This window comes from Taudactylus pleione, unplaced genomic scaffold (genome assembly GCF_031769625.1).
Source record: "Taudactylus pleione unplaced genomic scaffold, aTauple2 ptg000887l, whole genome shotgun sequence".
Classification (NCBI taxonomy): domain Eukaryota; kingdom Metazoa; phylum Chordata; class Amphibia; order Anura; family Myobatrachidae; genus Taudactylus; species Taudactylus pleione.
Genome location: NW_028285288.1, coordinates 1099446 through 1115086, shown reverse-complemented (window position 1 = coordinate 1115086; position 15641 = coordinate 1099446). Strand labels below are relative to the sequence as shown.

Genomic DNA, 15641 nt, shown 5'->3' with positions numbered 1-15641 from the left:
AGGTGGAGAGACAAAAGCGGGGACATGAGAAAAACAGGGAGCACACAGAGCGTGGGAATGGCGCTCTCTCTCACTTACTTTGGGGTTGGCACACTTCTCCTTCAGTTTCTCCACCATCTCACCCATGGCAACCTTCAGGTCAACTGGTTTTCTGTTCTATAGGAAGGAGGAGAAAGGTCACACAGGGCTAGGAATAGTCACTGGGAATGCTGAAGTCATGGAAATAACCATTGGAAAGTCTGTTTACAGAGCACCTGTTACCTGCAGTCTGCAGTGGCGGCCATTTTGTGAGCTGTACTAATATTCAGTAACCTGGGCCCAGTGCTGTAGCCGGGCTAGATTTTATTTATCCCTTCCCTATAATCAGGGACACGTATGAATAACACAGGTTCTGTGATCGATTAAAACCAGGTGAAATGCAGATTTGAAGTCAGCCAGCCAGAATTATCGTCATCATTTATTTATATGGCGCCACAAGTTTTCCGCAGCCTTACACAGTACAGAAATTGGGGACCAGCGACTAACAGTACAGTACAGTACAATGCAGGACAAGGACATGGATAATATACATTGCTACATTAGCGACCATAACACCCAGATAAGCAGCAGATAATAAACAACCAAATATTAGTTACCCTAGTTTGGAGTAAGAGGTATATTAAAGTAAAGTACGGAGAAGCACAAGAGGGCCCTGCTCGTAAGAGATTACAATACCCGTATCATTTATACATGTCACTGATTGCCCTCTTGCACATGTGACTTAAAGACATAAAAAAGAGGGGACTAGGAAGCTCTCGGGTGTCTCCCCAGGCATGCCAAATACAGGTGCCCCCATCTCCTTGCTACCTGGGCGGCAGTATCGCTAGAATACCCCTAGTTACTGCCCTGTTTGTGCCTCAGGAGCATCTGCTCAGCACATGACTAAAGGGGGAGATGTATCAAACCTCTGAGAAAGAAGCCGATTGGTTGCTATGGGAAACCTCTCCATTTTATCTGTCATTTCAAAGACTGTGCTAGGTAAATGACCGTTAGACGCCGATTGTCTGCTTTGGGCAACTTCTCCAGTTTGCAGTGTCTCCAATGCTTGATACATTTACCCCTTAGGTGATGTCACTGGCGCCTAGCAGATTGATGAACTTCATGGACAATGCACTGCGCGTAGTGTAGGTGGCGGATACATTGTCATTTCTGAGTATAACAAAGCCATTCTCTGCTGCAGTAGATAAAACGCTGAAACAAATTAGCTGTAATCCACTTAGGCTTCCAACATAATCATCCTTAAATAAAAAGTCAATTTTACTGTATGTAGGCTGCAATGGGGATAACGGGGACTTTTTGAAAAGGAAACTTAACCTCAAACCGTAAATCTGTTTTTATCAATATTTTAATACTGCTGCCTTGGCCCCAAAAATATAAAGTATGCGACATATCAGTCTTAATACTAGGAGACATTAATCACGTTTCATTATTCTCCCATATATTACTACTATCGCTGGTGGTAACCATGGGTGCTGGCTCTCGGGAGATGGCTTCCCTAAGCAAAGCATGGGATAGTCTATTTATCAAGGAAAGTGGCTGTCCTAGAACAACTGCAGCATTGGGGCACAAGAAGCAAAATGCTTTATCAGTCACACAGCATTTTTACGTTTTTTTTTTTATATTAAAATAATATTTATTTTTTTCAAAAGTTTTTTAGGATTTTTTTTTTTTTTACACTATTTTTGTCTTTCGAGCTCCATTTCCACTGCACTTGTAATCTATGCAACGTGCACACACACACAACCCCCAGGCTCTCGCGGGACCACCCAAGACTGCAGCGTCAGTCGTTTCATTGGGCTGGTTTATTCTGCACATTGTATAGGGAGAGCACATTAATGAGAGCGGTTTCTGTAACAGCAGAGCCACATGCCGAGTCATAGTCTTTCCCTAGCTGGGAGATATGTGGACTTATTAGATCTCTTTTCATTTTACCTAATAAAAGTATCATTTTAGTATTGCCCTATTTAGAATAGGTCTATTGTGTCATGGACTGATAATATTGATACAAAGTATCACCATTCATGCTGGGGAGGAAGTGAACTTACACAGAAGGGATATTTTTAGATAGTGAAAGCTTCCTCTGCACTTCCCCTTGCATTTGTTTATATTTCCCTTTTTGGTTAATGATTTGCTTATTTGTCTTTCCCCCTTCTACATGTGTAGTTGTAATATTTGCTGTGACTGTAAAGGGGGGTATCCACTAGACGATCTAGTTGAATCATAGAACGATAACGATCGTTCAAACGTTTGCAAAAGTGTCTAAAACGACCAGCGATTCGCGTGCCCGCTGGTCGTTTAGACATCTATTGGTGGGTACACACTAGACGATATGCTCCCTGAGCGATATCGTGTAGTGTTGTCCCCGGCAGGCTGTGCTCAATGTCGTTCATGACATTGAGCACAGCCGCTGAACGATATCATTAACGATATCGTTCAGCGCCGGGCTCTCTCCCCCATTCCCATTCCCTGACATGCAGCAACCTGACGAGATCGTCAGGTTGGCCTGCATGTCAGCCCAATGAACGATGATGACGAACGACCCGCGGGAACGCACGTCGTCGTCATGGTTCATCTTTTTGGTGTTAAAAATGGACGATAAAGTGGACGACTCAACAATAACGATATCGTTATCGTTCAGTCGTCCACTTTATCGCCCAGTGTGTACGCACCATATCATCTTTCAAACATGCTGGTCAACCTGACGATATCGTCAGGTTGAGCATGTTTGCAGATGATTGATGAGCCTGCACTGAACGTCTGCTCGTTCAGTGCAGGCTCATCACAGACTGACAAACGACTGAACGATTACAATGTCGTAATCGTGCAGCCGTTTTCAGATCTTGTAGTCTATATCCGCCTTTAAGTTGTCGCTGGAGTTAGTCACTGTCTGTTTAAGAAGGATGCGTTTAATCACAGATATTTGTGAGGTTGGTCAGATAAACGCCTCTGACCGAGGCCTGCACCTGCTTACGGGCACAGACGCCTCAGATCCACAGACACATTTGTGGCTCAATAAAGACATTTCTATTCCTGGAATAAATCCTGGGACTCATTACATGGGGTGAGGGCAGCTGTATCTCTCCTGTAACTGGCTACGTCAGTACACACAGGCAAAGTTCTGCTTCTCCCTTGGATAAACAGATTCTTGCAGCCAAAATGTGTTTGGGGCAGAGAATCAGATAGAAATATTATTGTTCATGATATCGTTTGTTGTGTATCATTCTAACACAAATATAAATGTTATCCAACGGTTTCCATGTTCTATAACCAAAAAGAAATTAGGAGTTGTCCTGTTTGTGGCGCACTGTTTGTTACATTGTTTGTTGTTTTTAATAAGAAACAATGTAACAAACAGTGCGCCACAAACAGGACAACTCATATCTTCTTTTTTGTTTTGAATATTGCTATTAGTTGTCAGGAGGCTGCACCCCCAAATTAAATTAGCAACATATAATATGTGGAATTTATATTATTCTGAGTAAGGGGTTTCTCCGTTTATATTAGAATACGAAACATAACAAGTACTGGTGCACAGGTTATTCTGGTCTTTGAATGTTTTATAACCATAAGGAACACAGAACTCATTGAGAATATGCGGGCCCCAACAAGACTGAGATACAATGGTCCGAATCACGTACTGCAACATATCTATAGTAAACTCACATTGGCTACTGATTCGATCATTTTAGAGATGCCCCCACATGTGAGTGGCCAAATTGGCTGAGACTATACTAACCAGCTAGACCGGCTATACTGGTCGGTTGGCGCCTGTTATTGGCTCCAGCAGATCACCTGACCACTGGCCATGATCACAATACACATCTATTACACCCTATACAGACATAGGACACTACACCCCCAACATGATCTGACCGCTGTACATGACCATAATACACATCTATTACACTGTATACAGACATAGGACACTACACCCCCAACATGTCCTGACCACTGTACATGACCATAATACACATCTATTACACTGTATACAGACATAGGACACTACACCCCCAACATGTCCTGACCACTGTACATGACCATAATACACATCTATTACACTGTATACAGACATAGGACACTACACCCCCAACATGTCCTGACCACTGTACATGACCATAATACACATCTATTACACCCTATACAGACATAGGACACTACACCCCCAACATGACCTGACCACTGTACATGACCATAATACACATCTATTACACCCTATACAGACATAGAACACTACACCCCCAACATGACCTGACCACTGTACATGATCATAATACATTTCTATTACATTGTATACAGACATAGGACACTACACCCCCAACATGACCTGACCACTGTAGATGATCATAATACACATCTATTACACTGTATACAGACATAGGACACTACACCCCCAACATGACCTGACCACTGTACATGATCATAATACATTTCTATTACACTGTATACAGACATAGGACACTACACCCCCAACATGTCCTGACCACTGTACATGACCATAATGCACATCTATTACACCGTATACAGACATAGGACACTACACCTCCAACATGACCATATTACACATCTATTACACTGTATACAGACATAGGACACTACACCCCCAACATGACCTGACCACTGTACATGACCATAATACACATCTATTACACCGTATACAGACATAGGACACTACACCCCCAACATGACCTGACCGCTGTACATGATCATAATACACATCTATTACACTCTATACAGACATAGGACACTACACCCCCAACATGACCATATTACACATCTATTACACTGTATACAGACATAGGACACTACACCTCCAACATGACCATATTACACATCTATTACACTCTATACAGACATAGGACACTACACCCCCAACATGACCATATTACACATCTATTACACTGTATACAGACATAGGACACTACACCCCCAACATGACCTGACTACTGTACATGATCATAATACAATTATATTACACTCTATACAGACATAGGACACTACACCCCCAACATGACCTGACCACTGTACATGATCATAATACACATCTATTACACTGTATACAGACATAGGACACTACACCCCCAACATGACCTGACCACTGTACATGATCATAATACACATCTATTACACTGTATACAGACATAGGACACTACACCCCCAACATGACCTGACCACTGTACATTATCATTATACACATCTATTACACTGTATACAGACATAGGACACTACACCCCCAACATGACCTGACCACTGTTCATGATCATAATACACATCTATTACACTCTATACAGACATAGGACACTACGACCCCAACATGACCTGACCACTGTACATGATCATAATACACATCTATTACACCGTATACAGACATAGGACACTACACCCCCAACATGTCCTGACCACTGTACATGACCATAATACACATCTATTATACCCTATACAGACATAGGACACTACACCCCCAACATGTCCTGACCACTGTACAAGACCATAATACACATCTATTACGCTCTATACAGACATAGGACACTACACCCCCAACATGACCATATTACACATCTATTACACTGTATACAGACATAGGACACTACACCCGCAACATGTCCTGACCACTGTACATGACCATAATACACATCTATTACACTCTATACAGACATAGGACACTACATCCCCAACATGACCATATTACACATCTATTACACTGTATACAGACATAGGACACTACACCCCCAACATGACCTGACTACTGTACATGATCATAATACAATTATATTACACTCTATACAGACATAGGACACTGCACCCCCAACATGACCTGACCACTGTACATGATCATAATACACATCTATTACACTGTATACAGGCATAGGACATACACCCCCAACATGACCTGACCACTGTACATGATCATTATACACATCTATTACACTGTATACAGACATAGGACACTACACCCCCAACATGACCTGACCACTGTACATGATCATAATACACATCTATTACACTCTATACAGACATAAGACACTACACCCCCAACATGACCTGACCACTGTACATGATCATAATACACATCTATTACACTGTATACAGACATAGGACACTACACCCCAACATGACCTGACCACTGTACATGATCATAATACACATCTATTACACTCTATACAGACATAGGACACTACATCCCCAACATGACCATAATACACATCTATTACACTGTATACAGACATAGGACACTACACCCCCAACATGTCCTGACCACTGTACATGACCATAATACACATCTATTACACTGCATATAGACATAGGACACTACACCCCCAACATGTCCTGACCACTGTACATGACCATAATACACATCTATTACACTATATACAGACATATGACACTATACCCCCAACATGACCTGACCACTGTACATGAGCATAATACACATCTATTACACTGTATACAGACATAGGACACTACACCCCCAACATGTCCTGACCACTGTACATGACCATAATACACATCTATTACACTCTATACAGACATAGGACATTACACCCCCAACATGACCTGACCACTGTACAAGACCATAATACACATCTATTACGCTCTATACAGACATAGGACACTACACTCCCAACATGACCATATTACACATCTATTACACTGTATACAGACATAGGACACTACACCTCCAACATGACCATATTACACATCTATTACACTGTATACAGACATAGGACACTACACCCCCAACATGTCCTGACCACTGTACATGACTATAATACACATCTATTACACTCTATACAGACATAGGACACTACACCCCCAACATGACCATATTACACATCTATTACACTGTATACAGACATAGGACACTACACCCCCAACATGACCTGACTACTGTACATGATCATAATACAATTATATTACACTCTATACAGACATAGGACACTACACCCCCAACATGACCTGACCACTGTACATGATCATAATACACATCTATTACACTGTATACAGACATAGGACACTACACCCCCAACATGACCTGACCACTGTACATGATCATTATACACATCTATTACACTGTATACAGACATAGGACACTACACCCCCAACATGACCTGACCACTGTACATGATCATAATACACATCTATTACACTCTATACAGACATAAGACACTACACCCCCAACATGACCTGACCACTGTACATGATCATAATACACATCTATTACACTGTATACAGACATAGGACACTACACCCCAACATGACCTGACCACTGTACATGATCATAATACACATCTATTACACTCTATACAGACATAGGACACTACATCCCCAACATGACCATAATACACATCTATTACACTGTATACAGACATAGGACACTACACCCCCAACATGTCCTGACCACTGTACATGACCATAATACACATCTATTACACTGCATATAGACATAGGACACTACACCCCCAACATGTCCTGACCACTGTACATGACCATAATACACCTCTATTACACTATATACAGACATATGACACTATACCCCCAACATGACCTGACCACTGTACATGACCATAATACACATCTATTACACTCTATACAGACATAGGACATTACACCCCCAACATGACCTGACCACTGTACATGACCATAATACACATCTATTACACTGTATACAGACATAGGACACTACACCTCCAACATGACCATAATACACATCTATTACACAATATACAGAGATTGGACACTACAAGATAGAATCAATATTTATAAATTGCTAATTCTTAAAAAACAAAGAACAAATCTTAAAATAAAATGCTGACTGTACCTTGAAATGGTGCATAGTTAGTACATCACACTAGAATATATGTTTAGCAACCAATGCTAATATATAATTACTGATGCTAATATATCATTAGTTACCAAAGTAACTTACAGTAAATAATCAAAGTTCATCTCTGCTGGATACAATTATGCTACTTGTTGCATGTTCTCAAAATAGTATTAATGCTTCCATCACCTCCATTATCCAATATCTTTTCCTTGGCCAATGTACAACAACTTCATGCGAATGCGCACAGAGGGCGCGATTCAGAAATGTACATAATACCAATTTTTACGCAGACTGAGCGATTATTTGCCACTGCACATGCGTGTCAGCCGCACTGTTCGTGCGCAGCAATTGTTTTGCGATTACACCTGCAGAGAGGACTCATTTGCAAAGCGAGGGACAGGCCGTCAGTGTTTGGGGAGGTAACGGGGTGGTTAGACAAACGCAGGTCATCTGACTGCTTAAACACCGTTTCACGGGCGTGCATAAATTAGCCACTGCCATCTCCGACGCAGCACGAGAGCTCTCTGTGTGTCAGCAGAGCTGCAGTGTTTGCGGCTGGTCAGACCTGCCGCACATGCTGCGTGGCTGTCCGATCTTGCATCGATGTTACCGATGTTTACGCTGTTGTACGTCGTCTGACGGATAGGAGAAGGCAGCGTCCCTATGCTCGTGTAAGCTTCGGAAACAGCAGATTTTTGCTGCTGCATTCCGTGCAAAATAGCAGACGCGATTGCAATAACGTACATCTCTAAATTAGGCCCCAAGACCGCTGGAACTGGTAGAACAGATAGAGGGCTACAGCCGTCACCTCAGTCATGTCAGTTCTATAGTCCTTAGAACTAAAGGGAAATAACACATTCAGCAAGGGGGCGAAATTAAACTTTGGAGGTCCCGCAGCAACATTTTCTTGGGAACCCCCAAGGTTCCAGGGGGCATCTTTAGTAAGGTTCCCCATGGGAAGAACATCCCTGCTCTGCCCTCTCCTAAATTATCGTACCAGCCGTCTGCTGGTCCTGCATACCGTCACAATACATAATGCTCTAAAGCTGCCCTTTGCCCCTCTGGGAGTCCCGGCAACTGATTCAGCAAGGAACGCAGTTGCTTATACGCACGCAATTGGTTGATTGTTGTGTACTGCGCATGAATCGCAGTGCGCGAACTAGCCACTGCAATCGCAGACCCAGAGCAGAGTGGTGGACAGGAAGTGCCGTTCGTGGGTGGTGATGGGAGGGGGTGGTCGGGTGAATGCTGGCATGCCAGTGCATTTCAACGGAGTTGCAGGGGCGTGCATAAATTATCCACTGCGATACCAGAGGCCGTCTAAGGCCTCATAGCGTGCGCTGAAGTAAGAAAATCCTGAGTAAGGTCTGGGCTTCATTAACTGGCCGATGTTAGCGATTGTTTCTCTATGTTGGCCAAGTATACAGATGTGAGTAAGGGGAAGTCGGCGTCCTTATGTCAGTCTGCGATCACAAAGTGAATGCAAACATTTACATATGACCGCTGATATTAGCAACTGCGTTGCGTGCGTATAAGCAGAATAGCGATCCATAGTAAATCAGGCCCAGTGTCCGAAAAACTGGATTTTTCCGTCAATATCGGGACGGTTGGGAGGGCCCTGCTTATCTCAGCTTCATAAACAGAGCCCATCATTTTACTGTAACTTATTAAACTTTTGTGCAACGTGTAAGGTGGTAATTCATTAGATGGGAATATCAATTAGTTCAGCAGATTTCAGGGACAAAGGCCCTCATTCAGAGCCGTACGCTCTGAGCAGAGCGCACGCTCTGAATGAGGGCCGGGCTCCATTTTCATGGAGCGTCCTCCTGGACGCTCGTATAGCTGTGGGTCACCACCCACAGGCTATACGAGCGTGCATTGTGATGGTCGCGATGGTCGAGACCATCGCGACCATCGAATTTGCGAGCCGGAGCCTGCGGTTGAGGTTTTCAACCGCAAGCTCCGGAGTGATTTTGGCTCTATCAGAGCCAAAATCACTCCCACTGACATCACTAGTGATGTCAGTGGGCCGGCTTCTGACGGGAGGCGTTCCCGTGGGAACGCCCCCGTCAGGGAGGCACGCCCCCGGCACGCCCACCAAAGGGGGCGTGCTGTCAATCAACATTGACAGCACGCCCCCTTTGATCGGACACAACGAGCGAAGGACTTTCCTTCGCTCGTCGCGTCTGGCGCATGCGCACGACGGAGCTCCCTCCGTCGTGCGCATGCTCAGTCCATAACATCGACCCACTTGCGAGCGGACATCCGCTCGCGAGTGGGTCTGAATCAGGCCCAAAGCCGGCTAACAAAGGCAGGATAGGCAGTGACGACTTTTCAGCACTCAGTGACCTATTAAATAAGAACAGTCCCTTGCAAAGGCTTATACAGTATATACAACAATGGGGTTTATGTAATAGCATGGTGCAACGTCCACATGGGCTGTAACTGTAACCCACAACAATCAGTCACAAGCAGAACAGTGATGGGCAGCCTGACACACTTCAGGGGCCGCGCGGTCCATCCTCCAATCTACACAGGGACCGCACGGGCCATCCTCCAATCTACACAGGGGCCGCGCGGGCCATCCTCCAATCTACACAGGGGCCGCGCGGGCCATCCTCCAATCTACACAGGGGCCGCACCGGCCATCCGCCAATCTACACAGGGGCCATCCTCCAGTCTTCACAGGGGCCACGCGGGCCATCCTTCAATCTTCACAGGGGCCATCCTCCAGTCTTCACAGGGGCCGCGCGGGCCATCCTCCAATCTACACGGGCCGCACGGGCCATCCTCCAATCTTCACAGGGGCCGCGCCGGCCATCCTCCAATCTTCACAGGGGCCGCGCTGGCCATCCTCCAATCTTCACAGGGGCCGCACGGGCCATCCTCCAATCTTCACAGGGACCGCAAGGGCCATCCTCCAGCCTTCACAGGGGCCGCACGGGCCATCCTCCAGCCTTCACAGGGGCCGCACGGGCCATCCTCCAGCCTTCACAGGGGCCGCACGGGCCATCCTCCAATCTTCACAGGGGCCGCACGGGCCATCCTCCAATCTTCACAGGGGCCGCACGGGCCATCCTCCAATCTTCACAGGGGCCGCACGGGCCATCCTCCAATCTTCACAGGGGCCGCACGGGCCATCCTCCAATCTTCACAGGGGCCGCACGGGCCATCCTCCAATCTTCACAGAGGCCGCACGGGCCATCCTCCAATCTTCACAGGGGCCGCACGGGCCATCCTCCAATCTTCACAGGGGCCGCACGGGCCATCCTCCAATCTTCACATGGGCCGCACGGTCCATCCTCCAATCTTCACAGGGGCCGCACGGGCCATCCTCCAATCTTCACAGGGGCCGCACGGGCCATCCTCCAATCTTCACAGGGGCCGCACGGGCCATCCTCCAATCTTCACAGGGGCCGCACGGGCCATCCTCCAATCTTCACAGGGGACGCACGGGCCATCCTCCAATCTTCACAGGGGACGCACGGGCTATCCTCCAATGGTCACAGGGGCCGCATATTACCCTTAATCTCTGTATTAAGTTAAAATAATAAATCCTATCAAAGACAACTACCAGTAAAAACATATTAACAGGCATTTTATACAAGTGTAACAAAGAAATGTGAAAACAAAGTGGAGCTGGGGGGTGGGGGAAGCTGCAGGTGAAGGCCGACCTGTTTCCCATCACAGAGATTGAATCTGTCAGGTTGCTACTGGTTACAGCACATTTGTGGACATTGCGTTATGAAATTAACCCCTCACAGACGCGACCCCATGGTATCACCCCAACACACTCATGTACCTTAATTTCCTGGTAGGCTTCATTGAGGGTAATAAGCTGATGCTGGCGGTGGTCTCCAGCGACGGCGCACAGGACGCAGATGATCTTGCAGTCCTCCTTGCAGTACAGACTCAGCTCCTGCATGTGCAAAGGACAGTTCTTCCTCTCGGACACATCGCTCTGTTTCGTGTCGGTCGCCGGCGGTTCCTGCACAGGGGTATTCTCCTCCTCTGCGGACTCCTGTGCAAAGTCTCTCACCCTGTGCCCAGCATATTGCTGCCTGTGCTCACCGGCGTGCAGGTCACAGTAAGAGAAATGGCAGTCGTCGCAGATGACAATTGCCTCACCGGCCTCGTCCGGCTCACAGGCGTCGCAGGTGCCATCGTAAGGGAGCTGGGTCACTTCTTCTGGGGCGTTCGCCATGCTGACACTTCTCTACTGCTTAGAGATCTGGTTCTAGCCAAGCTGGAAGCTAACCGTCAGTTCATGTCCTGCGCTTCAGTTCCTCAGTTGTCCCCAATGCAGGAACGATGCATTTTTGTAGTCTTTTTCGTTTCTCTTGTCCGTCTACTTTTATTGTTATATGTTGCACCTTCTTCCTGCAATCTGATACTGTGCGTGCTCAGCAGACAGGCTCGTACACACCCTTTGTACTATGCTCACCTCTGCTCTCTTCTGCTAGTTCTGTGTGGAGTGCAGAACCGATCCCTCTCATTCTCTGTGCCAGAACAATAAGGATGTAGCTGCCTGCGGCCTCCTCTCTCTGCTGGCTGAGCCCCTGCCTGGCTGTGCTTTCACGCTCCACGCTGCTGTGTTTTTCTTCCTGAGTCACAAGTGCAGGAAGTGAATGTGCAGATGGGAAGCTGCTCTGCTGTACAGGTCACCGCGCACACAGGGAACAATGGGCCTCGCTGGTCCTAAGGACAGGAGAATAGAATAAAGATAAGCCTGGGCTGCCCCCAGCCTCACGCCAACAGCAGGGGGGGGGGGCAATTCCCTAAAACAAACCTGTCCCAGCAAAATGGTTGGAGGGATAAGCATACACACATAGGGTCTGATTCACTAGCGATTGTAACTGCGATTACGCACGCGATCGGCCGATTGTTGCATTCTGCGCATGCATCGCAGGGTGCGTGCGCGAACACTCCACTGCGACCGGGACTGCGATGCAGTGACTACACAGACCTATCGCAGAGTGATTGACAGAAAGTGTCATTTGTGGGAGGTGACGGGGGGCGGTCGGGCGATAGCAGACGTGTCAGTGCGTTTGAACGCCGTTACAGGGGCGTGTGTAAATTAGCCATTGCGGTGACATACGCAGCTTGGGCTCTCACTGCGTGCGATGAAGTTAGCAATTCCTGAGTAAGGTCAGAGCTTGTGCAAGTGTGCGTGAGGCTACGATGGTACCGATGGGTTCGTAGTATTACGGATGTGTGTAACGTAAAGAGGGCGCCCTTATGTTAGGCTGCGTATGGCATTGCGATTGCAATCATTAGCATATGTTCGCAGTGAGACTGCGTGCGTAATCAATATTGCGATCCTTACTGAATCAGGCCCTTAGTCATACACACATACAGTCACAGCCGGCCCTAACCAATTTGGTGCCCTAGGCAAGATTTTGGCTGGTGCCCCCTAGCAGATAATCCCACCACCAAGCTTTGTGTTGGATGGCAAAAAAATAACACATTGGTTCATGACCAATTTTTTATTGTTAAAGAAACACGTGTTAAACTCACAAATTATACAACTACAGTATAAATATAAAAGGAACCAAACGGCAATATAAATACCACCAACCTATACAATATAGCACCCCTGGCCTCACCCAGCACAGCATTCCCCGACCCTGCAACGTGACCCCTTCCACCAGGTACAAAGGGCCTGATTCAGATGCACACGCGAGCCCTGGAGTGAGTGAGAACTTCACTCGCTCAGGGCTCGCAGCAAAACGGGGCGGCTGTCGATGTTGATGCTCACCCCGTTTTGTAGGCGGGTCGGGGGGGGTGGCTGGTCAAACGGAGGCGTTCCCAAAGGAACGCCTGCCGTTTGGGGGCAGCCCTACTGACATCACACGTGATGTCAGTAGCGAACTTCCTGCTCTATTAGAGCAGGAAGTTCACTGGGGCTTGCGGTGGACAAGACCCTACCACAAGGGTCTCGTCGCAAGCCCGATGGTCGCCAGGCCGCCCCCTAAAGCTGTGGGTGGTCACCCACAGGTTAGAGAGCGGCCTGGAGGCCGGTAAAAAAAAAATGTCTCGCTCTGATTCAGAGCGAGCGCCTCTGAATCAGGGCCAAAATACTCTGCCCCTGGACTTCCCACCTAATGTATGATTGCAGACACCTGTGTTGAACTAGGTAATTAAAGAGAAAGGTGTTTCAACACAGGTCCTGCAATCATACATTAGGTGGGAAGTCAAGGAGCAGAGTATTTTGTACCTGGTGGAAGGGGTCACATTGCAGGGTCTGTTATACTATCCTGCGGCATAATAAGTGAGCTGTATTCTCTGGCGCCTGCTACCAGTACAGGTGTAGGAAATGGGAATGTGTTTGGCGAGGGACACAGAGTCTAGCAGGGCTGAGGCATGAACATTACTGAGGTAAGCATAAGCTGCTCATACAAAGGAAAAAAATACACCCCAGGGACTGTTCCATATACATAGTGCACATAAAGATACACAGACACATAGGGGCCGAAGCAATTACACTTGAATGTATTTGCGATGTGTCTGTCGCTCATTACAGCTCACAGCCCGAGGAGGTGTGAACAGAACTTCTTACCATGATGTGCGCAGTACAAAAGCATGTACAGTAATTGAATCGCCCGTATAAAAGCATACAACACCCTCAACGTACAAGTATACATGAAGGACTTCCATTCCTATGTACCCCATGGTATGGATAACTAAAGAATTCTATATGGTTTCAGTGTATTTTTGTATAAATACGTTGAGGGAGTTGAATGCATATGCGGCTGATTCAATCCACAGTCTAGAAAGCACTTCCGTTCCTGTAACTCAGTGGTGTCAAACTCAGGCCCTCCAGCTGCAGTGGAACTACACATCCCAGCATACAGTGCCACAGTTTTGCTATTATGGCATGCTAAAACTGTGGCAGGGCATGCTGGGATATGTAGTTCCACAAAAGCTGAAGGGTCCGAGTTTGACCACCACTGCTGTAACTAGTCTGATTTAGCATTAGAAGCAATGGGAAAATACTATGACAAGGGGTTGGCCCTGCACAGCTTCAGAATTGAGTAGTATTAAAGAAACCATGCAAATCATAACATCTGGTCCATTGTGTCAAATTTTAAAACCATTTTTATATATTCTATTGCGATACAACATGACAAGTACAGAAATTCATATATATATATATATATCTATATATATATCAAACGACTCAAGTCACTGACACTTTTTTATTTACTGAGTACAGACATTTAGTGATCTCAGATATATAGATATTAAAAAGAGGACAGCGATCCATTATACCTTTGTTGAAAAAGTTGCAGTCAGAATCAATTTCATTGCCAGCTAACACATTCTATTCTAGACCATGTTGGCTTACACCACTGATCTCCATCTTGTGTATTGTTAGGATATGCTTGTTAAGTTCAGCTACAATTCACTCACTGGATGCTGTGAACAATAAAACTACATCTCCCAGCATGCTCTGTTTTACACTGGCTGAGACATCACTTCCTGTTCCCAGGGATACATGCAGGAGGGGATGAATCATAGTAACAGCTGATTGGCCCGGCTGGGGACTGCAGCATAAGTAGGCGTGGCTATAACTGGGTTTCAGGGACTGCGAACGCCCCGCCCTGATTCGTCACTGGATAGAATGAGACTTTGATGCTGCCTGATCGGAGCTGAGCTCCAGCCTCCCAAAAAAATCGGGTGTCGCTCCTGGGCCCTCTGTAAGAGTAGGCAACACTCCCGGATTGGCCGCTGAATCGCTTCATCATAGCAATATCAGCGTTGTAAAGGGGGGGGGGGT

At 46.4% G+C, this 15641-nt stretch overlaps 1 protein-coding gene across 1 annotated transcript in view; it reads right to left on the bottom strand.

The window, feature by feature from the left end:
• Positions 1–15222, bottom strand: part of TRIM44 (TRIM family member 44) — a 93811-nt gene extending 78589 nt beyond the window's left edge. Inside the window, exons 1-3 of the mRNA XM_088459024.1 lie at positions 15134–15222; positions 11664–12559; positions 79–156 (exon numbers count right to left, since the gene is read on the bottom strand). Coding sequence (XP_088315150.1) covers positions 79–156; positions 11664–12065 — 480 coding nt within the window. The 5' untranslated portion in view covers positions 12066–12559; positions 15134–15222. The remainder of the gene's footprint in view (positions 1–78; positions 157–11663; positions 12560–15133) is intronic.
• Positions 15223–15641: the final 419 nt, after the last annotated feature.